Source organism: Abramis brama (genome assembly GCF_963993115.1).
Source record: "Abramis brama genome assembly, chromosome: 1".
NCBI classification, from domain to species: Eukaryota; Metazoa; Chordata; class Actinopteri; order Cypriniformes; family Leuciscidae; genus Abramis; species Abramis brama.
Genome location: NC_139963.1, coordinates 33486801 through 33510834, shown reverse-complemented (window position 1 = coordinate 33510834; position 24034 = coordinate 33486801). Strand labels below are relative to the sequence as shown.

Sequence of the window (24034 nt, the reverse complement as noted above, 5' to 3'; positions counted from 1 at the left end):
TATTATGGAAGCATATACTAAAGCAAAGGGAAAAAGGAAAAGAATGACAGGAAATGATAGGGATGACAATACACATTTGAGTCAAGTTCCAGCTAACCTTGGCTACATGTTGACAGTTTCTCTGTTTGAATGTTTGCAGAAAGGTGGAAAGAATGAAATATGGGTATATCTAACTTGCCACAAATGAATAGATGGATGAATATTTAATATGAGTGCACAAGCATTTGATGTGTTGCTAAAACATTTGATTGGTGATATTGGTGATATAAACTTTTTGTATACCAAAACCAGAAAAAAACTAATGTTTACTACATTAAAGGCCACATTTCAGTCTGTGTTAATAAAAATGAAGCTTCCAGATTTCCATGGCATTCATCTATCCTGTTAAAAGCACTCGATTCAGACTTGCGGGCCACTGACTAGCCTACTGAAAGAGAAAACCCCCCAGAAGAGAATCATTGTGCCGCCAACAAATGTTCTGGATGATTGTTCTACAAAAAGAGAATGGACATGAGAGGTATTGTAGCATTCTGGATGAAGACGAAAAAGGACAAAAAGTGTGAATTATTCATGAATTAATATATTTTCGCTCGTCTCAAATTCAGATTTGTACAGATGAATACTAGCCAGCTAGAAACTGGAGGCCTCACACGGCATAACATGGTTGAATAATATTTTGGTAATTGGTTATTTATTCTAAAATGTTTCCATGAATCACAGTTGTACTTCTCGTCTTGTTTATTGTCACTAAATGCACTTTCGAGTCTCAAATGATCACTTCAATGGCTGGTTTGTTTATCTTTTTTATGTGCAGTGCATGTAAGATGGCTGGAAAATTCGCAATACTTTTTAAAAAGGACTGTATAGCCTTTTACGAGTGCTTAAAATAAACATGAGAAATATGTGTTGATAAACAGTTCATACACTAGTCATTTATACGTCTAGTCTACTGTCCTCTAGTGGAGATTTAAAGCAACCTCTTGTCTTTACGCAGGATCTACACGTACTGCACTTACTCAGCCAATCAGAACTCAGGCGGAAGAAGGCTGTTCTTTCTGCTCTCTAACTGAGAGGTGTATTATTACCTCTATGATTATTACTTCAAATCACTTTTATCTGTAAACAAACGGTTGACGGTTTTGCAATGGAAAGTGTTTCTACAAAAGACAAAAATAAAATGGCACCCCGGAAACGAAAAAGGGACGAAACTAACGTTACAAGCAGTAAGATTCCTAAAACGGAAGAGATCAGGTAACGTTAATTTAGCCTAGTTATGCTTGATCCATTTTCTGCATTAACCATGTGAATCAAAGCAGCATTTTATTTCCCTTATAAGTTGTTATAGCTATACATAGTAACGACATGTTCTTCTCTTTGGTTGTTTATTCAGCTCTCAGTCTTGCCTCGATCAACCAGGCGATCAAAGTGTTCATGAGGTCGTAAATTACGAGCCATCCACGTTGCCAGGTATTTAATACATATTATAGCCTATGCTGCGTTTTATTCTTTCAAGAAGATTATTGATCTTACAGGGCCTTTATTTTCTGTGGTCTAACAGCAGTCCACTATGATCCTGACACAACTGAGCCCATCAGCTGCAGTCTGAAGTCTCTTGAAGAGCTGTTATCATGGACAAGGAAGGAAGCAAGTCCATTTAATGTGGCCACTGTGCCCCTGGCTAGCAGGTTTCCTTCACTGGACAGCTGCCCTAGGCGTACATTGGTGTCCCATGACATGATGGGTGGCTACCTGGAGGACAGGTACAACTCAGAGTTTGATTTTAGCCTGATTTTCAACCACTGTATGTCACTTTCATGAAGCCATTTTTAGCCAGTCTTCAGTATCTTCATGGTCCTGTTCTTTCTGCTGAGGTTCATTCAAGGCACAGAGGTGGAGATGCCATATGCCTTCTATCACTGGGAGTATATTGACATCTTCAACTACTTCAGTCATCAGATGGTAACCATTCCTCCTGCTGTTTGGACGAATGCAGCACATAAGCATGGAGTGCTCTCTATTGGTGAGTCTCTTGGTGGGTTCAGTTTATGGGCCAAAATCACAGTCTTAAGGCCTGTTTACAATATAGTTTTAAGATATAGTTCTAAAAATCATTCTCAATATTACAGAATAGCAGAGTCCACACCACAGCTATAACGATAACGGCACAGAGAAACGATATTGTTGGAATCACTTTAGTTTCAGAACGATTTTATCCATTTGATGAACGATTGAAAACATTGACACCCAATCAGAATCAATCCTGCTGTAATGAGCTCGAGCATTTAGAGCGACAGATAAGCACGCTTAGAATAAACCAACCATTTCGTCCACTGGTGTGGACTATATAGTTATTGTTATAGTTATCTATATAGTTAACGTTGTTGGTGTGAACGGGCCTTTAGGGTACGTTTACACGTCAACGATGTACTAAAAACGGAAACGTTTTTCCTTTTTGTTTAAAAAAAAATAAATCCCCAGGCCAGTAGTTGGCGAGGTCAATTTGTAAAGGAACACTACGCGCTTATAGACTGAACACGTAATACGCATGCGCATGATTTCACTGTTTTCACAAATTGGCATTTTTGTTGTTTAGACAGAGACGATACCGGTATTGTTTTCAAAAACTTGCACTTTGTAACAGTTCGCAAAAGCTTGCATTTTAAGGCCCCCAAAATGCCACTGTCGTGTATTTGTATTCATAGACAAACCCTTCTGTTACTAGGTAAAGCAAACTTTGTTTTAATGATTACTTCATTGTTAATCACAAGGTTCAAACCTCAGCTGTCTAGTTAAAATGCCACTGTCGTGTAAATGAACAGCCAAAACGAAAACAAATTTTTCCGTTTAGTTGAAAACGGTGTTGTGTAAACGGCCCATCAAACATATTAGCCTTGCTGTAAAAAGAATATCCTTGTGAAAAATAATTACACTTTAGCATACTTTTAAAAAGAAGTACAGAAATAATATACTTTAAAAGAATATACTTAAGTGTGAGCTGAATGTAATGTTTTCTGACTCTTCACCCAAAATTAAAAATTCTGTCATCATTTACTCACCCTCAAGTTGTTTCAAACCTGTATGAATTTCTTTCTTCTGCTGAACACAAAGGAAGATATTTTGAAGAATGTCGGACATTGATGGACCCCATTGACTTCTATAGTTTTTTTTTTTTTTTCTCATTATATGGAAGTAAATGGGGTCCATCAACTGTCTGGTTACCGACATTCTTCAAAATATCTTCCTTAGTGTTCAGCAGAAGAAAGAAATTCATACAGGTTTGAAACATTTTGAGGATGAGTAAATGATAACAGAATGTTCATTGTGAAGTAAACTATTCCTTTAACCTGTGTCGTAGATTTTTCCCTATCTCGCTCCTACTCTAAGTCTACCTGGGTCGTCTCCAATCGATGTTCCCTAACGTCTCCAATCGACGTTTAATATATAATCTACCTCTCTAAACTAACTTACCTGCTGCGCAGCAGAAATTAACAGACAGACTTCAGCAAATGTCCTTTAAATTCTTTAATCACGGCCGGGAGAGTACTCGAGCAATTCTCCGAGAATCTCTCCCAAGAAGAAGCAAAGCCGGAGGATCTCAGACAAATTCCATTGAGAATCCCACCAGCTAAAAGAATACAACAGTTTTTATAGAATAAGGAGGTATGGCAAAAATGTCATGCTACATTACATAATTTCCCCACAATTTGATTGTTTTTTTCATAGACAAACTCTTCTGTTACTAGGTAAAGCAAACTTTGTTTTAATGATTACTTCATTGTTAATCACAAGGTTCAAACCTCATCTGTCTAGTTTAATTTCCCATATTTGTTATTTTTACACTCACACAACCAAAGTAAAAGGGGTATGGCAACACAACATACAACATTCAAAAACACAGGACAGAACGTTGTGTTTCAAAGTGTTAGCATGTTAGGCCTAAAAAGAGAAATAAGGTTAGATGTTAGAAACATGGTTAGTTTAATATACAGTTTACTATTTTATCTATCACACCTGATGCATTTTTAAACCATACGTTTATTCTTTTTTCTGTGTTGCACAAAAGGAGAAATTTAGCAGAATGTCCAAGCTGCTCTTTTCCATAAAATAGAGAGCAGATGGTGACCTGTGGCTGTCAAGCACCCTAAAAGGACAAAACTTTCTTTTTTTTCCCAAAAAGTCTTTTAAAGCCATATGACCTTGAGCTTGGGAAAGGCGCTTTATGATAAAATTATTATTATTATATGACAGCTTTGTTTGAGGAATAATGAGTTAAATTTCAGTATGCTTCAAAAAGCTATTATATGCATAATATAGCACACAAGTCATAAAGACGCTCTGATTACACTTTTATAGTAGCCTGGGAAAACCCAGACGAACTTCCGGCAAATTTAGATTTGCTCTGCAAGTCAGTCTGGCCAAGAGCCCATTCAAGCCCATTTCCAATCTTTCCAAATCTTGGCACCAATCACAAACGTTGAGGCGGGCTTTACACTGTGACGATCGCTCTGATTGGTTTTAGGTCTATCCAATTGCACCTAGAGGCATTTGAGCGACGTCCGTTGGTGACGCCCCTTTGGAAATGGGATGTGAATGAAGCTTCCCCAGACCCACTCTCAGTTACGACTGAGAAGGGTGTGGTGTGAACCAGGCGACTTTTATAGTAGCAGGTTGATAGCAGTGGTCTCAGTGTAATGGCATGGGACAAGAGCTGCCTGGACATTCTACACAATGTCTGCTTTTGTGCTCTAAGGAAGAAAATCTATTAGTTTGCAATGACATGAGAGTGAGTAAATGATGACAGAAATGTCATTAACCACAGCACCTTTATAGACAAGTGTAAATCAGAATGGATGTATTGAAAATTTGAAATTCCCCTCCAAGGCACATTCATCACAGAGTGGACAGATGGAGCCAAGATATGTGAGGCCTTCCTTGCAGATGAGGAGAGTTACCGCGCAGCTGCTGATAAGTTGGTTCACATTTCCCACTGCTACGGCTTCGACGGCTGGCTCATTAACATAGAAAATGTGCTGAGTGTGAGTAAACAAGGCATATCTGATTGGAGGATGATACGGTCACTATGTTGACATAATGTCTAATACTTTACCTCATATTTGACTGGCTCCTCAGGAGACTGCAGTGAAGAACACTGGTCACTTTCTGCGCTATCTCACAGACCAGATGCATGAGCGTGTTCCTGGCAGTGTGGTGATCTGGTATGACAGCGTACTGAAGAACGGGACTCTCAACTGGCAGAACGAACTCAATGACGACAACAGGCAAGTGATGGTCTTGAGGGCTTCTGCAGGGGGAGATTCAGGTCTGTGAGATTTATACGGTAGATTTTGTACAACTTATAACGTCAGCTTCCTTTTGTCATCCTATCAGAATGTTTTTTGATGCCTGTGATGGAATATTCACTAACTACAACTGGACAGAGCAGAGTCTGGAGAGGATGAAGTCCTACTCTGCCGCTCAAGGCCGCTTTGCTGACATCTATGTTGGCGTTGATGTGTTTGCAAGAGGGAATGTGATAGGAGGGAAATTTGAGACGAATAAAGTTAGTGAAGGTTTTTTTTTTTTTTTTTTTTTTTACACTACCATTCAGAAGTTTGGGGTTGGGAAGATTTTTTGTTTTCGAAAGAAGTCTCATATGCTCACCAATGCAAAAATACAGTAAAAACAGGAATATTGTGATATATTAAATTGTCACATGATCCTTGAGAAATCATTCTAATATGATGATTTGATGCTCAAGAAACATTTCTGGTTATCATCAATGTTGAAAACACTAACACTGGTGCTGCTTAATATTTTTGTGGAAATTTTTCAGGATCCTTTGATAAACAAAGTTCAATAGAACTGACTCTTACTGACTCCAAACTTTTGAACAGTCCATAATTTCTCAGTGTTTTTGGCTAAAGGTACGCGGAGAATAAATAAGCAATCTTCTCGTTTTGTTTTTCATTAGGCTCTGGAGCTGATTCGCAAGTATGAGCTTTCAACAGCCATCTTTGCTCCTGGTTGGGTCTACGAATCCCACGAAAAGGCAGATTTTCGGCAAAACCAGGACAAGTACGCTAATTTCTTGAACTAATCACAGTGCGTTTGCTGTTCTGCGATGGAATATGTGTGTAAACACACACACACAAGCAAACTTCACTGATGTGTATTATCTGACCACTCTTCTAAGGTTTTGGAGCTTGCTGTCTGAGTTCCTCTATATCCACCGGCCCTCGTCCAGTCTTCCTTTCATCTCCTCATTTTGTCAGGGCTTTGGAAAGAGCCTGTACTGGAGAGGACAGGTACACTACACACAAATCACACTGAGATTCTCTTCTACACCTATGTGATACATTGGTGGCATTTTTCCTGGTGTCAAAGGCAAAGTTTTGATGATGAAGTACACAAATGTTTTCAGAAAACCACATAACGTAAGAGCCCAATAAAATAAAATGTCTGTTGACCCTTTTGCTGTCTTGGCCCCTTAAAAGCAAGTAGTCCTAGTCATGGCTTACTGTGATGAGACTTCATAAAACTTGAATGCTACACTCACAATAATTGGTAGCATATCGGCTATAGATTTTTTTTAATTTATTGGTGTCAGTAGATATTGGAAATGTACTTGTTCATGTTTATTTTTTTACATTTAGATTACCTTTGCCATCATCTAACCATCACTTAATCTTTTTCCCCTGGTTTCACAGACAAGGCTTAAGCCTAGTCCCAGACTAAAATGCATGTTTGTGCTGGTTTAAATTGAAAGCAACATGTGAAAGTATGTCAGTGCCATTGTTTTTGTCTCAAGATTTTTTTCTAAGGCACATTTATAAAAGCTTCTTAAATGTCCTAATTGAACTAAGGTCTAATTCTGGCTTAAAGGGTTAGTTCACCCAAAAATAAAAATTCTGTCAGTTATTACTCACCCTCATGTTGTTCCAACCGCGTAATACTTTTGTTCATCTTCAGAACACAAATTAAGATATTTTTGATGAAATCTGAGATCTGGCTCACTCCTTCATAGGCTGCTAGGCAATTTCATTCTGCCGGTCCAGAAAAGTTAGTAAAAATATTGTTAAAATTGACTACAGTGGCTCAACCTTAAGTTTATCAAGTGACGAAAATACTTTTTGTGCGCAAACCCCCCCAAAAATAACGACTTTATTCAACTATTCATTATCTTCTGTGTGGGCCTCTGACGTGAGTTTACGAGAGCGCCACGACGCATGCGTGAGAACTGAGATGCTGCTCACGATCATTTGATGGGAAAGTGTGAGAGGTAAGCCATTAATTTTGCGGCACTGGTAAGGCACTTTTATGTTTTCTCATTGGTTTCTCACGATTCGGATATCCAGGAAATGCACTCTTAAGAACCATTTTAAACACTACATTGAGACCCATCTGCGTCGTCTTCTCAGTTCTCGCGCATGTATCGTGGCGATCTCGTGAACTCACTCAGAGGCCCACACAGAAGAAAATGAATAGTTGAATACAGTTGTTATTTTTGTTTGTTTTCTTTGCGCATAAAAAGTATTATCGTTGCTTGATAAACTTAAGGTTGAGCCACTGTAGTCACTTTGACTATTTGAATGATGTCTTTACTAACTTTTCTGGACTGGCAGATGCAATTACCTAGCAGCCTATGGAGAAGTGATCCAGCTCTCAGATTTTATCAAAAATATCTTAATTTGTGTTCTGAAGATGAACGAAAGTCTTACGGGGTTGGAACAACATGAGGGTGAGTAATTACTGACAGAATTTTAAATTTTGGGTGAACTAACCCTTAAATCTAACCCTTAAAATACCAAAAATTGAATAGCACTGTTAAATGTAATCTTTAGGAATCTCAAAATTAATATATTGTACTTTATCATGTGATGCCTAAATTCACTTGTAGCATTTAAACGATCGGTTTTAGATTTTAGTATTTTATTTTGCATTTATTTAGACAAAATAGTATAGGAAATGTTTTAAATATCGATACGTCCATAGTAATTTCTGACTATTTGATGTATGATGTAGGTGGAGATGGAGAAAAGCTGGTTCAATCTGCATGCTCAGGAGATCCAGCCTCTGTACCTCTCTGAGAACATGGAGAATGGGGGCTGGCTGAGAAGCCGCGGCTGCTCAAAGGACGCTTGGATTGGAGGCAACTCTCTGATGGTGGAGGGCGTGATTCCATCAGGACTTCCTGAAGTCTGTGCAAGGTACTGGAGGTTTTGTTTTTCCTGGAGTACAAAAAACGTACAATCAAACACCTTCCTTTTGCCCCTTTGTAGGATATTTTCTCTCCATGTTCCCTTGGCCGCCAGGACGTTTGTCTCTTTTGTCTACAAGCCACCTGTGGGAGTGAAGGTGTCCTTGGAGCTTAAAACAATAGATGTTCCCCTGTGCACTTTCAAAGGGACGGAGGAAATAGCATGTTAGTGGTCTTTTAGGCCTTCTTCTTCTGATCTCTAAGAGTGATATCTCTAAGCTGTCATGATAAGATTGTGTAATATTAATCTGCTTTATTGGGTGTGTGTTCAGCTACCAGTGTCTTTCCAGAAGCGTTAGCAGAGGATAATCAGTTGGTGGAGCAGTTTGTTCAGAATTGTGGTCGGTGGACTTCGGATGGCTGGATTACCAAGTGAGAGTCAACCGTTTAAAGCAGGGGTCGGCAACCTTTTTGTCATGAAGTGGCTTCTTTTTTTTTTATTGTCCCAGTTAATCAGGATATAACCCCCAATTATATATAGATATAATCAAATAAATACATCATACATCTCTCATACAAATAATGCATAATCTTTAATATGTCTGAAGCCATTTTTCTTTTCAACTTTTTTTTTTAGATTTCTCAAAATCCTAAAACTTTGTTTAAATTAGACATTGAATAACAGATTTCCAGTGTAACCCCTAATAAACCTCACAGTATGTACTGTATATGTAAATGTTGTACGTGATTATTCACTGGCCTGCCATAGGTTGCCGACCCTTGCTTTAAAGTCAAAAAGGTTTTGGTCATAACAAACATATTAAACTCTTTTTCTAATAAAACTCAATGTGGTTTCATGCATAGATGTTTCCTGTTGAAAATGATTGGGTGCGCATTGCGAGAAGTGTGTATTCGGGTTTCCCGAGATGAAGGAGATGAAGACGTCTCCTTTAACTGCAGGATTGGAGAGATTATGGTGAGATACACATGAACAAAACACGCACAGAACATGTTACACATTATGGGTTGTCAGAGATGGGGGACTCGAGTCACATGACTTGACTCGAGTCAGACTCGAGTCGCAAATTTAAGGACTTGAGACTTGCTTGACTAAATTAAGAAAATTACTTGACTTGACTTTGACTTGAGATCCAATGACTCGAGACTTGACTTGACTTGAACTGTATGACTCGAGAATGACTTGATATAAATTTTTATATAAATCAATGCAACATCAATTGATGAACAAATGAAAGCAACGGAACCATTGACGCCAGTCATCAGATTCGGTGCGATTGCGTGACACTGCACAAGCCCAGAAAAAACATACATTGCGGTGAGCGCGGCAGCGCGCTGAATACAAAAACATCTCCCAGCATCGTTTCTTTTTGGATATCGTTAGCCTCATAGCATAATTGCCAAAGTCCTTTTAAAAAAAATATTACTTAGGCAATTATGCTATGAGGCTAACGATATAAACACTAGAAATTGACCATATTCATACAAGAAGATTTGCTGTACGCATAATAACTGGCAAGGGATATCGGACGACCATCACAACCTCGAACAGTCAAACTTCATTCACCATGTCTAAAAGTATGGCTTGTTTAACCTGTTTGTTATAGTTAATTTGACTATCTTTAAATCTAGAGAGAATATTGGTCAAAAGAGCATGCCTCTTTATACACAATTATGTTTTCAAATGTAGCTTAATGTTGTCAATATTCAAATGATAATTAATGATGACATATGTTTTGTATAACATTTGCCACATTTCTTTCAAATCATGCTTTAAAGCCAAATATGTCGTTCTTTCCAATGACAAAAAACAACATAGAAAACTGTTAATGTTTTGTTGTGTTTTATGTTTCTCTTAAAGCAGGGTTAGATGTTATCAGGGGGTTGGGGGCAAAATGCCAGCAGAATTAATATGCACCCAAAATTCAAAATGTGGTGGAAAAATTGCCCTAGTATGAGTTATTTTTATAATTATAACTTAAGATATTAAAAAATATTTCCAGAATATTGGCGCGATTGCAAATGTGATAATGATTTTATAAAACAGTTCAGTAAACAGAGAATGAATATTGTGATGTGACATTTTGACATAATATTCCAAATATTCTCTGTTTTTGCTCTATTTCTCCAATGACAATAGTTCCAAACAAGCCACAGAAAGAGTTGTGCGTATTTGTGATTCAGTGACCTAGTTGCTTAGTTCCAGAACGAATCTGCCGTTTTGAACAAATCAGTTGAATGAATGCTTCTATGACTCGTACATTAAGACGGTGATTTGGCGCCACCTATTGGCGGTTTTAACTTCATAATTAAAAATACATAACTTATAAAGGGGATGCCAGTTTGAAGAATGCCATTTGGTGGCATAGGAACCATTATACTTGAATTGTGAATTGTTTAATACCTTTTAATGGTCTTCTGCAATGTTTGAGGCATATTTATTTTTTCACGCTTTAATGTTGGCCTAATTTCAGTTACATTTACATTTTAGGCTATGTAGTTTGAAATTTTATTTATTTTTTATTTTTTAGATTTTTATTATAGTAACCACTCAGCTGTATGTGGAAATGCATATTTAAAAAAAAAAATATTGCAAATAAAACCATAGTACACAACTTCTGTAGTTTTAACTTATTTTAATATATAAATTCAGTGAAATCATCAAACGTTTGTATGACTTGCCAGTGACTTGTGACCCAAGCTACGACTTGACTTGACTTGCTTGACATAAAGCAGTGACTTGACTTGACTTGACATAAAGCAGTGACTTGACTTGACTTGACTTGCTTTTCACAAAATTGACTTGGACTTGCTTGAGACTCGAAGGTTAAGACTTGAGACTTGCTTGTGACTTGCACATGTGTGACTTACTCCCACCTCTGTGGGTTGTTATAAAAGCGGTTTTCATTTTATGAGTGAAATAAGGTCTGTGGTTCACAAAAAATTCAGGCTGAGACCCATAAGCCAATTATTTTAAAATATAGTCTATATATCCAATTAGTTTAAAAACAAAATGCTTTGAGCTAAAATCAGTATTAAATGCTGAATTTGAAGTGAATTTCACTAAATTTTAAAGTATAAAAAATAGACTTTTAACAGTGTTAATAAATTATTAGTGTTTTTTAAAGATTGACTTTACAGTAAGTGAGCGTTAATAGAAAAATGTCACACAATAGAACATGTAAATGAGCAAATGTAAATCTAAATGTAAAAATATGGGGAAATGAGCAGCACAGTTAAAAATACAGTATCAACTGATATCAGGAAATGTAAAAAATCTCTAATATTGTCCGATATGGTTGTTTTTTCTACAAAATAATTTACACACATTAATACATAAAATGTGAATTTAGAAAATCACTTTAAAAGCACAAGTTTTATATTTGCCTTCTGGGTTGCCCTACAGATTGACATCTTGATTATTGTCCACTGCCATTCAAAATTTCTGTAAGATTTTTTAAATGTTTTTGTTTTTATTTTTACGAAATACATCTCTTATGCTCACCAAGGCTGCATTTATTTAATCAAAAATACAGTAAAAACACTAATATTGTCAAATATTATTACAAATTAAAAAAACTTTTATATTTGAATATATTTTGAAATGTAATTTATTCCTGTAAGCAGCCGTTACTCCAATTTTTTTGTGTCACATGATCCTTCTTTTGTAACATTATAAGTCTTAACTGTCACTTTTGATTAATGTAGTCTCTCTGAATAAAAGTATTCTTTTCTTTCAATCTTACTGACCCCAAACGTCTGAACAGTAGTGTAAGTGTACGAATAATGTTGGCAGTGGCTAAATTGTCCGTTTGCATTTTTGTGCACAGCTTTTGGATGCAGAGACTCTACATGCGCCCCTGCAGTCTGTTCAAGGCATCTGCGTGAATGATGTTGTGTGGCAGACGGGTGCTTTGACGGGACCCGGAGACACACTGAAGGTACTTTTGAACACCACCTTACGCTGGCAATATCCCATTCAGCAGTTCCGCCATTTCCGGATACACTGGAGACGTCTCCGTGGTCCTGACCCTCGGATTCCCCCTGGACCCCTGACTCTGATTGGCAGGTCTTACTCCACCCTGTACCGTGTGGTGGAGCTGGAGGTTCCTGCCGCTCCGGGTCTCATAGAGCTGGTGGTGGAGCCTGTGAGCAGAGAGGGATTCAGGGTGCCTGAGGACCGGTGGGGCAGACGCACACTCAGCTACAGTTCTTCAGGGAACCCATGAACATGAACGCTATTGACCAAATGCCTTAATACTGTATAGCTGACATGTTGTTTTGATAATATAAACAAATTCTTCTTCTATTCAGTATGCAGAAGAATGTGAGATGAGTTGGTGCTAAATCTGTATTCAGTAGTTGTTTATTCTGAATATTTAATTGAAAGAGCAGGAAATTGTGTAAATATGATTTGCACAATATCCTTTATTATAGTAAAAGCAGTTTTACTACTAGTGTGCATTTTAAACACTAGTGTGTGAGGACCTGAGTGGTCTGTTCTTTTAGCCTTTGCACAGCTCTATATTTACATTTATTCATAAGTTGCATGCAAACCTCATGAAAATAATCAAGTAGCTTCTTAAACTGATATATTTTAACCAGAGTCTCTTCATGAAATTCAATTGTTTATGCATTTGTGTGAAATCAAGCAAGGAGATGATTCCAATATCCTTTTTGCAGATACATTATTATTTATGTTTCAAATAAATGGGAATGTAAAAACAACTTTAAGGTTAGTTCTTTCTTAGCACATGTAGATTTCAGAATTCAAACTGTATAAAAATTATGCCTTTATTGTTTGCACGCATTCAAATTTACAGATTTTACAAGACGGGCATTGTAAAATGATTACATTAAGATCTCAAACAAAATGTAAAAAGAAAAAAAAGAAGGAAAAAAGTGTCAGATTTTGGTAAAATAACTTTTGATTGTCTAAAAGAGATTCACAAGCCAGTTTGTATCTGAATGAGATCCATCACTCCTGCCGAGTCACCATCTTCAACATCCGTAGAGCCATTGGCCCCTGGTCAGATGGGATCTGTGATGATGTAATGGATAGAGATGTTCACATACACTCATCAAGACTAAAAATAAATACTGAGAAATGCATTTTCCTTTCAGGAAAACTAAAACTAAACCACTATAGCTTCTGCTGTTATTGCCATGCTAAAACTAACTGAATATGAAACAATTAAATATTACATGATTTTATAAACATTAAAATGACTTTGGCAAAAAAAAAAGTGTACCATATGTCCAGCTTTGAGGATCCAGTAAAAGGCAAAGTTCTTATAAGTCTTATAGAAAGCTCCAGTCTGGCTCTCAGTTTGCGGGTCTTCCAGTGCCGTCCATTTCATCTTGTTGAAGTACTGGAGTCCATCCCATTTCAGCTGTTTCACCCACAGCTCCTGACCTGCTCATAAATAAACAAATCAATTATCGCTGCAGTGCAGCAAAGCTTTCCTGACGACAGCAAATCGTAATGGTCTCCCTAAATATCAAACTTACGGGCAAAACGGATTACAAAAAGCTTAGACACTTTCTATTAACATCCCCTTCCTAACAGGGTGATCTGATCACAAGTGGTCAGCTGTGACATGTTACCAATCACACCTGGTTTTAAAAGGCATTGTGTTTGACCACTTCTGTTCGGATGTCATGGATAGGACTGTCTCTACATAAACCAGTGTTTGGTGAGTATGTAAAGACCCATGTTTGGGGTGAAATATATGCTGTGCTCTTCTGTTCTGGTTTGTGCTTTTCTTTAAACAACATGCAATCGTTAACCTGTCATGTGGATCATTTTCAACACACTATCGTTTACAAGCAGAGCCTTTATTTGTCCCGAACGAAAAATAAAGACAGTGACACACCAAGCCGACTGTGTAGTCGCCTCGTGTTGGCTGGGTCTGGGCCAGAAAGCTGATCTGCCACTGCCACCAGCCCGACTAGAGGCGACATGTGGAACACGCCGCTAAACCTAGCCCAAAAGTTACTCATCGATCATCGGCTTGTTGTGTCACGGCCCTATGAGGATATATGGTGACATGCACAACTACCAGGTGTAAATGGTCCAAGCGCTAGTCTAAATTCTGTTAGCCAAGAGTTGCCATTCTGAAATGTTTACTAATGGTTGACGTCCTCACCCATCGTGTCCACGATGAGATCCAGCTGGCCATTGTAGACGGTGACATTGACACCTGCAGCCAGAAGCTGATCCACAATGTTCACCACAGGCTTCATGAAATCTCCTGCCATGCTGACAAACACGGCTTCAGCTTGTCCTGAAGAAACAGGTTTCACTTGTGAGAATCATAATGTTGTTTTTTTATTTACACAGACATACCTCTGTACATCATAAAAAGAATAATACCTCCCCATGTGACATTCTTTGGTATGACATCAAGCTTCTGTCTGATTGGCCCGTTCATCAAGTCAGAGAGGGACTGACGGTGCAAAGGGCGAATGTGGTGCCGCTTCAGTAAGGCTGTGAAAAAAACAAGACAAAATGATGCCTAAAACATTTATGTAACGGAACAGAAATTGAATAACAGTGCATGTTGAAGGTCTCACAGAGAAATCCATCCACGGCTTGATTTGAACTGGTCTTCATCTCATCAGATTCTTGAGTGAGGATGTTGTAGAAGTTCACACCATTTGTGTTCTGTAACAAAATAGTTTGAGGAACTAAATGAATCACACAATGTTCATTAATCCTATTTCTTTAATTAAACAATGAAACCTCTAGCTAAACCTATTCCTAAGCTACAGAAAGCTCTGTAGAGCACGTTCAGCTCACCTGCTCCACAACACTCTCTGTGATGGACCACAAGTCAGTGGCTTTTCGGTACTGGCCCTGTTCTACTGCGTCCTGCACCGCTTTTGCTGCTTTAGTCACCTCATCCAGCCCATTGTCATCCAACAGAGACTATAGACCACAGCACAGACACACATCAGAGGGATTAAACTCTTTAATAGCAAGTTATGAACAGTGAATGGCTGCAAGGGAACTTTTAATTTGGCCAAATCATCATATTAGAATGATTTCTGAAGGATCATGTGAAACAGAAGACTGGAAATTCAGCTTTGCATCCCAGGAATAAATTATGTTTTAAAATATATTTAAATATAAAACAGTTGCTTTAAATTGCAATAATTTTTCTAAATATTACTGTTTTTAAAATAAAATAAATGCAGCCTTGGTGAACATATGAGACTTCTTTCAGAAACATTTCTTTAAATCTTACCAACTCCGAACTTTTAAATGGTAATGTATGCATATGTCAGATCATTACTGTAGTAGTATATTTTGATCATGCTAATGCAATCATGCTTAATCACTGTGAAGAGGAGACAGAGGAGTTAGGGTGAATTACTCACTGTGCTGTAAAGATAAGGACCCCATGTCATGACTGAATCTGCAGGAAAAACAAGCAATCTGACGTGTTTTTGGGGGGGTTTATCACCAGGGTTATGCAGTCAGGACTATATAATCATGATGAATCATGATGAATGTGCATGCATAATGACTAGTAAACTGAGATGTGATAACTTAAATCAATAAAAAGACATATAGCTGTACACAACCAGACTGAAGCTTAACAAGCTTTTTACAAACCTATAGGAGAGATCCAGGAGTCTCCTAAAGCCACCCCAGCAAAGTTGCATTTGATTGAACCAGCTTGAACTGCCTAACGAGAGAGGAAATTACCATTCAGTTACCAAGTATTCTGAAGAGTTGCCAGATTTACTTTTGAGGAACCAATCTGACTCAAGCTCTCCCTCTTATAGAGGAAATCACCGAAGCACATGACTTAAATAGTTTTATGAACGTATTGTGCGTTGTACAAAATTGCCTCTCATGAAGCCTAAAGTGAGAACAAACATTTCAGTACCTTTGTGAGCTCGAGGGAAATAGCTGCTGCCATTTTGCCTCCGTAAGACTCCGAAAATATATAGAAGGGAATGCTCTGTTGGGGAGAAAAGTAAGATACTATGACGAATGTGAAGAGTATGAATTCAGTCTGGTAGGTATTTTTGTTTTGCTTACTTGAAACTCTGTCTTTAGAGAGAAAAAGTTCTTGAGGAGGACCATCATGTCTGATGCTACCATCGCAACGTCCTTGGTGAGGGCATCTTCAGTGTCTGTGTAACTGTATCCGGTACCCACTGGGTTATCCACAAATAGCACACTGGAAGCACGCACCTGCATCGACACATATTTTTGGATGAACAATAAATTATTCACAGATTCCACAATAAGTTTTTTTTTTTATTGTACATAATGCTTATATTAAAGTTATATATACAGAAACACTGAATCAAAACATGCAATATATATTCCATACTTCCTGAAATAAACATCTTAATCAATATTGCAGATATAAGAGTCAAAACAATATATTAGTTTACCAACCCAAGAGGTTTCTCTCGGCTTCAGGTCTCTATCAAGAGGTCCAATTTCCTCAAAATTGCCAAAACCACAGCTAGATCCCCCAGGACCTCCCTAAAATAAACAGGAGCATGAACAACCTTAGATGTACTTCAGAAAATGAAAATCAGGGTGGATAAACAGGAGAAGGTATAACTGTGAATTCTGATGGGAAAAAAGCTTCCACTGAGATATTCTCTAAATGGAGAGGATATATGACAGTTCACACAGGTCAGAGGAATGACTAACCTGAAGCCACATCACCAGAGGTAGTTCTTTATAACTGGCACTGGAGCTGTTGGCGTAGTACAACCACCAGAACATATGAGCTCCATCACGGACATCCACATATCCCCATGATTCTTTGGCTTGAACTGGAACACAACTACCTGTTTTTTGATGATAAGAACAAAAAAAGTCACATTATTTATTATTCGAGCTTGGAGTTTGTGCAAAACTGTCTAACTGTAAATGAAGCAGAGATTTTCTTAAGAGACGTTTAATGGGCGACAAGAGGGAGGATAGGTAAATAATTAAACGATTCAGGTGTCGTGCCGAAAAGTGATGGTCCGACGAAAATTGATTGCGCCCAGTCCCTTTACGTCTACAGCTGGATCAAACAGATATAACGTGCAAATAACCATCAGTTTATGTCCGTGGTAATAGCAATGGTATGTCTGTGTGATACTTTCTAACGTTTCTTTTAACATAATAATAACAATTGTGGCCAAATAAGTGTTTGCAGTTTATAGCTTAATCAGGTATGACATTTACATGATTATAGGAAATAATAGAAGCCTGTTGTTGCCGATGGAATACGTGTTTGTATTTGGAAAACGGATTGTAGCCTATAATAACATGACTTACTGCTGAGCTATATATAGAATAAAGACGTGATCTCTTTTGCAATTATCCTTATGACTCTGCATTATTTTACCTGCTGTGTACCAACAAAGCCAGCCCTTTTTACCTGTTAAAATACCTTTAAATGTCGAAAACAACCCATAAAATGCAGTATTCTACTTACAACAAAATGATTGAAGCCTCTACTTATTGCAATAAATAATGCAATCAATTTTCGGCAGACCATCACTTTTCGGCACGACACCGGTTCCGATTATTTTAAACGATTCTGTTTCAGTTAACTTACGTAAGCTATTCTTTTTTTTTCTTGCAAAACATACTGAGATTAGCCTACATGTTTATGATATACAACTTTGTATACAAACATAACACAACGGTAACAGTTTTTGGATAATTTCGAGTCGGACATGACGACAGTAATAACTGCGATGTATATGGGATTCAATTCAGTAACAGCTCCAATTTAATAATTTATTTTAAAATGAGAACTAAGCTGTACAAACAATATAAAAACAATCTTACATACAGCATTAAACTAGTTGCATGGTCAAATTTTACTTTAAGATATATTGTTTGCATCCGTTTTAATGTCAAATTTAAATAGTTCAAACATAAATCTTATTTCATTCCATTTGACTTTATGAATATAACAACGAACAATTATAATAATTAAACCAAATATCAATGCTCAAGAAGAGTTTTTGATTCGATAAAAAGAACCGACTCGTACGAGTCATTCGGGCTGACTGCCACACAACTGGCGCATGTTCGAAAAAGGGAACCGAAATTTCAGGAAAAACATTCGGTAAAATTGTAAAAATGGAAGTTGGTTCACAACCTTGGGTCGATTAACTGGATACATTTGAAACAACGGACAACATCTTTCGCTTTCACTTTGTGTCTAAAGTTACAAAACATTTTAGTATATATTCTCATGCTGCAATTGCACCCCCTAAGACCAAAAAGGGTGACTGTGCCTAAAAATATACAAGTTATCCCTAAAAGTGTATACAGCACATAAATATGTCATACCTTTGTGAAAGCTCAGAGAAAACAGCAGCACAACCAGCATGCCAATCCACGACCGTGCCATTGTTATTGATCTCAAGCTCGCTCAAACAGGCTTCCACAGTGACCCACCGGCGGCTGGTAGTGCTCAGACCCAAACCTGTGAGCAGCAATGTGATGTACGGAACCGCATCACATGACTTCAGTCAGTCAGCTGACGAACGGGGAAATAAATAGACCGCCACTATTCTCTTCCACACCAGAAGAGGACAGCAGAGGGTGTGACAGCGTGACTGAAGCCCTCGTTTAAAACAGTGAGCGCTTCCATCGGCCTCATTGATTCTAACAACACTGCTCAGGCATGGCCACCTCCTGTCTCAATGCTGTCAGGGTTAGATTGTACTTTGATTATCCTCCTCCCGCGACACCTGAGTGTCGGATGTGTTGGTTGCTGGTGGACTTGAACAAATGCCGAGTTATCGCAGATCTTTCCAGCATTATAAAGGAAAAGTTTGGCTACAGCCGTAAGACTATTTTAGACTTGTTTATTGAGGACTGCTACCTGCCTTCCACAGAAAGTATTTATATAGTACGTGATAATGACAGTATAAGGTAAGAAGTGTATTGTATAATAATATGGTGGACGTTCTTGCTAGGTTAAATAACCTTTTAAATGTTGATAAGTGTTTATTTGTCATCCCCATCGACAGGGTAAAGGTATTCAGTCCTGTTTATGTTAATGGTGCCGAGGCTTACCAGAACTCTGAAGCACAAATCTTAAAGACCAAGAAAAGAGTGAGAGAGGATGAGACGCAGATCTGTGAAGGTCTGAGTAAAAAAAAGAGGAATGAAGATGCTCATAGCAATGGCTCTGCACCAGCAGAGGATGGCAAAAAGAAGAAGAAAAAGAAGAAAAAAGAGGTGAAAGAGTCAGCCACCAAACCTGCCACCCCTCAAAAGAACATTGCAAGCCCCTCCTCTTCGAAAAGCAACAGAAAAAGCACTTCGGCTGTCGCCATCAGTGACAAAACAACTCGTACAAAGAATCATGAACCAACGTCAAGTTCTTCAGATAGCAGTGAGGACGAATCTCACAAAAAGGCCCCTCCGCCAAAACCTAAACCCAAGCAGAATGGTGCAACCAAAAAGCCCGCTGTGGCTGTGCGAAAAGAAAGCACATCATCGGATTCATCATCTTCGGGTGCTGTTAATAAATCCAAAAGCAGCATCGCTGTACAGCCACCTCCTGTTACACCTAAACCATCTAGCACAAACTCAAAACTTCTACTACAGACACCTCAACGTAGAGAGAGCTCCACAGATTCTTCTTCCTCCTCCTCCTCCTCCTCATCACCCAGCCAAGTCAAACCTGTAGCCAAGAAATCACAAGCAGCAAGTCAGCCCTCCTCAACCACTCAAAATTCAGTTCAGTCGGTCTCGTCTTCTGTATCTAAAGAGCCCCAGGATAAGGCGGAGAGTTCAGACTCTGATGCCAGTGAAATAGAGCTTGTGATTAAAAAACCAAACTTACAAGGAATGGGATTGAGAATTGCCGGTTTGAGACCCTGCGCCACTGAGGCAGCGGGCCGAGGCCGAGGAAACGCAAGAGGGCAGGAGAGAGGCAGAGGTCGAGGTGCAAATCGAGGCGGTTGGAGAGGAGATTTTGGTAGGGCCAAGGGAACACCGTGGAAACAAGACTCTCCTTTCGAGCGGCAGAAACAGAACGATTCCCTGACTAATGAAAGTTTTATTCTGCAGGTGAGATGAATGTGAAGATGTGATTTATCATAAGAAACTACTGTTATCTAAATTTAGCAAATTAACTAAAGCATAAAGCTGCTAACAAATTCTCCACTACACCACAAAATCTAGGGTTCTGTGGAAAAGATATGTAAATCATATATGTCCGGTTTCACAGACAAGGCTTAAGTTAGTCCCAGGCTAAAATGCACTTACTTAAGACACTTACACTGGCATATCTTGAAATATGTCAGTGCCATTGTTTTGTCTCAAGATGCACATCAGTAATGTTTTTTTTTTTCTAAGGCACGTTTAAAAAAGCTGCTTAAATGTCCTAATTGAACTAAGGCTTTATTCTGGCTTAATCTAAACCCTGTCTGTGAAACCATGGCCCTTAATATAAAGTGTTACTCAGAAAATCTATCTTTTTATGTAGGGGGTCCACTGATCTATGTAGAATTATAGAGGTTAGAGTATCTGAGTGTTTGGATCAGGAGTCCCTGGGTTAGGTTGAAAATTAAACATAAAAATGTTCAGAATTTCTGTCAATCGTCCAGACCTGAACAACACTTTCAACTAATAGTTCTTTGTTTTTCATACTTTATTATATAAATAAGTTATAAATGTATTCATGTATCTATGTATTTATTGTTTATTTTATTATTTTTGTAAACTTGAATCACTAACCATGCGGTGGATGTTTTGTGTTGTTGTAGAATCCACCTGAACCAGCTCCCAAACGAGACTACGCCGCTTTACCCCTGCTGGCAGCTCCTCCTGCACTGGGCCAAAAAATCGCTTTTAAGGTGCAATGTGATTTGATGAATGATAATAGAAACACTTGAGGATTTTTTATCCTTTCATACATGCATGATTATTTATGCTCAGTTGTTAGTATAATACTTCCTAGTTTCAGTGAGCACATGCCAGTGACCAGTTTTCCATTTTTTTTATCTATTTGATTGTTCTCTCCTGTCTCATAGCTTCTGGAGCTGACCGAGAACTACACACCAGAGGTGTCTGACTATAAAGTAAGCCATCGTACACCTCTGTAATGTGAATTGTGTTGTGTGCATATTAAAAACAGTCTTTGCTGTTATTTAGGAAGGGAAGATTATTGCGTTCAATCCTCAAACAAAAGTGATGGAGCTTGAACTGCTCTCTCAACCTCAAGGTATAACCAACACCTTTTTATTTATTTATTATTGCCACTGTTTCAGTTATATAAATCTGACACCTGAAGCTTGGCAGCTGCTTTATTACGTGTTAGATTGCACTCTTCCTTCTGCAGCAATAATTTATTTTGTTATGTGTCTTTTAGCTCCAGTTGAACCTGGCAAGTTTGACCTGGTATATCAGAACCCTGATGGATCAGAGATAGTGGAGTATGCCGTCACACACGGATCACAGGTACTGAATGCTCTCTTAAATGTTACTTTAGGTTCACACACCCACATCAAGTGGATTTTAGTATGGCTGGAACATTGAATTGACAGAAATCAGAATTCAGGGAAAGATCTATTTATATGTTTAAAAGATTTTATTATGGGTTGTAAATGCATATGAACTGATCAGGCATAATACTAAACACACTTATCATTAGGTGAATGTGTATTAAAAAAAAAAAAAAAAAAAATTGTAATTACAATGTAATTTGTAATGAACAAATTAATTCCTGGCTGTTACCTTCTTTGTTGGTGGGGGGATGAATAAAAAAAACAAGAAGAAGCTTGTAGCACGAAGAGCGACTAATTAGCGCCACAACTAATTATTTCTCAGCTCATGTCATATGGTGAATTCAGATTTTGGATCATAGTTACTACATGCTGGGGAAATGCATTTGACACAAAGGAATATAAAAGTGCGTACTCCATGTTTAACGCATGCAGTGTATGTCCTGAGCTGACAGTGCTAATGCGAGTGCTGTTTGGCAAAGCTCTAAACCCTTTTTTGTAGTTTGGATTGTAACCCCATCCCCCAATCCCACACAATTGTTGCTTTCTGATTATCCCTTTTAATTGTTGAAGTGAATAAGGGCAGTTCTTTGTACAAGTGCGTATGCTGTGGTAGGCTAAAACAAGCCTGTCTTTGATGTCTTTACTGCAGCTGACTGAGCGCTGGGATTCTCTTCTGGAGCCCCGGCTCATTGTGGAAAATGTCGGATGATGGTCAGAAAACATGCAGCCTGAGACGCACCTATTCGGATGACCTTTCTTATTTTAATTCTGTTTTGTGAAATTCTCATGAAATTGTATTAACCTTTTATTTTTTTATTCTCAATGTCAGTTGAATAAATACTTTGTTTAAAAAAAAAAAAAAAAGGGAGTATTGGCAGTGTCTGTTTATATAGTGACTACAAATAGCCAACCTCTTGGCAAAGATTGTTTTTACTAACTACTGCGATGCCGAGATTTAAAAAATAATTATTTTACAAATAGCATATTACTTATTTTTACATCTCACTTTCTGTGAATAGCATCTTTCCCTATTTGGACTTGTAAACAAGATGATGAATAAGTGAAGTCACCACACAAACCAACAACTAAAAAGCACACTTTTTTACTTTATCAAAGGATACGCATGGAAATTGCGTATGTAACTATAGCAACAATAGAGTACATTAATGCCCAGTTTATTGCAGAATGAATATGCTCCTGATCTTGACTACGCAGCTTTACCCATGCTGGCAGCTCCCCTGTAGTGGGTCAAAAAATGATTTGATGAATGATAATAGAAATGATTTTCCTAGTAATAATATTATCTATGATTATTTATGCTCAGTTGCTGATAGAGCTGACCGAGAACTATTTTATACTTCTGAAATTTAAACTGTTGCATAAACTGTTTTTGATGCTGTTGTTATTAGGATGGAAAGATTGTTGCATTCAATCCTCATACTGTATATACAGTATGTGGGTGTGTGTATAAATATTGAAGCATTTTGAGAGCATAGGGAGACCGTCTCAGTTATGTCATTCTCAGTGCTTCATAGGAGTGGGCGTTCCCTGCAAGCTCTTTTGGCGCAATTTTGTCGCTGTGACTATGATTGGTTGAAAAAAAAATATAGGCAAACAGTATACCGCCAATTAATAACATCAAAGATCTCAATTGGTCTTGTTACTATTATAAAACAATTTCCCTCTGGAGAAAATGAATGGAGTTTTTACTTGCAGAACCCGGTCATTGCACACTATATGCTGCATTTGTGTTTTCTCTCTGGAAGGATGAGGCCGGTAAAAGCAAACGTTTTTAAATACAGAGAGAGTCATTCAGATTAAAAAGTTTAAATAATATAAATAAAATCCTTTCATATGGGCGTATAAACATTATAAAATGTTTAGTTGGAATTACAACAATCCGATTCTTTGTCATGCCATTGTTGCAAGAACTAAATCCTTGGTCTCAAATTCTCTGTTTGGCCCATGCGAAAGTGGAGTTCTGTTGAGTAATGAATAGCAAAGATAGTATATATATAATAGCCTACATGAAAATAGTATGAATATTATTATGAACTGATATTCATTCAGCAGTGCTGACAAGAGTACAGGAACATATATGATCATCTTCTACTGTATCTGTTTTGAAACTGCTTTGGATTCAGAACAGTCCAAAATTATGTTAAAGCGAATTCAATTGATTTAATCCAATCAGAGATTCGTTGACATTTATTTAAACTGCGTGAACCAATTAAAGCGAGCTGAACGCTTCCGCGTCACAGGTGACGTCAGCAGGAGCGCGCGACCCCTCCGCACGCGCACATGATGGTTTCTTCC

At 37.9% G+C, this 24034-nt stretch overlaps 3 protein-coding genes across 4 annotated transcripts; 2 read left to right on the top strand and 1 right to left on the bottom strand.

Annotated features, from left to right (window-relative positions):
• Nucleotides 1-274: 274 nt before the first annotated feature.
• engase (endo-beta-N-acetylglucosaminidase) lies at nt 275-12943 on the top strand. Of its 2 annotated transcripts, none has more exons than XM_084127517.1 (14): nt 275-1251; nt 1391-1467; nt 1559-1760; nt 1872-2020; nt 4882-5036; nt 5131-5279; nt 5389-5560; nt 5972-6075; nt 6194-6305; nt 8023-8207; nt 8280-8422; nt 8530-8629; nt 9062-9173; nt 12046-12943. In XM_084127517.1, exons 1-14 carry the CDS (start codon nt 1145-1147, stop codon nt 12442-12444), a joined length of 2166 nt encoding a protein of 721 aa, XP_083983643.1. In that variant the 5' UTR covers nt 275-1144; the 3' UTR covers nt 12445-12943. The 2 variants fall into 2 exon arrangements, with proteins under 2 accessions (XP_083983643.1, XP_083983644.1); XM_084127518.1 differs by having other exon boundaries at nt 1023-1251; nt 1883-2020.
• A 48-nt stretch (nt 12944-12991) lies between these two features.
• scpep1 (serine carboxypeptidase 1) lies at nt 12992-18735 on the bottom strand. Its single transcript, XM_084127568.1, has 13 exons — nt 18546-18735; nt 16899-17038; nt 16635-16724; nt 16269-16424; nt 16114-16188; nt 15837-15909; nt 15599-15636; nt 15018-15146; nt 14792-14882; nt 14592-14705; nt 14365-14502; nt 13468-13631; nt 12992-13256 (listed from the first exon to the last, which is right to left on the bottom strand). The coding sequence occupies exons 1-13, from the start codon at nt 18604-18606 to the stop codon at nt 13194-13196; spliced, it is 1332 nt and encodes a 443-aa protein (XP_083983694.1). The 5' UTR covers nt 18607-18735; the 3' UTR covers nt 12992-13193.
• Nucleotides 18736-18777: 42 nt separating this feature from the next.
• Nucleotides 18778-22582, top strand: coil (coilin p80). Its single transcript, XM_084127507.1, has 7 exons — nt 18778-19133; nt 19232-20279; nt 20978-21067; nt 21245-21292; nt 21366-21435; nt 21583-21671; nt 22368-22582. The coding sequence occupies exons 1-7, from the start codon at nt 18883-18885 to the stop codon at nt 22425-22427; spliced, it is 1656 nt and encodes a 551-aa protein (XP_083983633.1). The 5' UTR covers nt 18778-18882; the 3' UTR covers nt 22428-22582.
• Nucleotides 22583-24034: the final 1452 nt, after the last annotated feature.

Bases quoted from the DNA above. Each gene is read 5' to 3' on its own strand.
- engase (XM_084127517.1), top strand. From the start codon at position 1,145: ATGGAAAGTGTTTCTACAAAAGACAAAAATAAAATGGCACCCCGGAAA. The intron at 6,076-6,193 runs GTACGCTAATTT...CACTCTTCTAAG, and splicing joins TTTCGGCAAAACCAGGACAA to GTTTTGGAGCTTGCTGTCTG. The intron at 8,630-9,061 runs GTGAGAGTCAAC...TTTCATGCATAG, and splicing joins TCGGATGGCTGGATTACCAA to ATGTTTCCTGTTGAAAATGA.
- scpep1 (XM_084127568.1), bottom strand. From the start codon at position 18,606: ATGGCACGGTCGTGGATTGGCATGCTGGTTGTGCTGCTGTTTTCTCTG. The intron at 15,910-16,113 runs GTACTGAAATGT...CTCTCTCGTTAG, and splicing joins TTTCCCTCGAGCTCACAAAG to GCAGTTCAAGCTGGTTCAAT. The intron at 15,147-15,598 runs GTGAGTAATTCA...TGTGGTCTATAG, and splicing joins GTCCTTATCTTTACAGCACA to TCTCTGTTGGATGACAATGG.
- coil (XM_084127507.1), top strand. From the start codon at position 18,883: ATGGCCACCTCCTGTCTCAATGCTGTCAGGGTTAGATTGTACTTTGAT. The intron at 21,293-21,365 runs GTAAGCCATCGT...GCTGTTATTTAG, and splicing joins CAGAGGTGTCTGACTATAAA to GAAGGGAAGATTATTGCGTT. The intron at 21,672-22,367 runs GTACTGAATGCT...TCTTTACTGCAG, and splicing joins CCGTCACACACGGATCACAG to CTGACTGAGCGCTGGGATTC.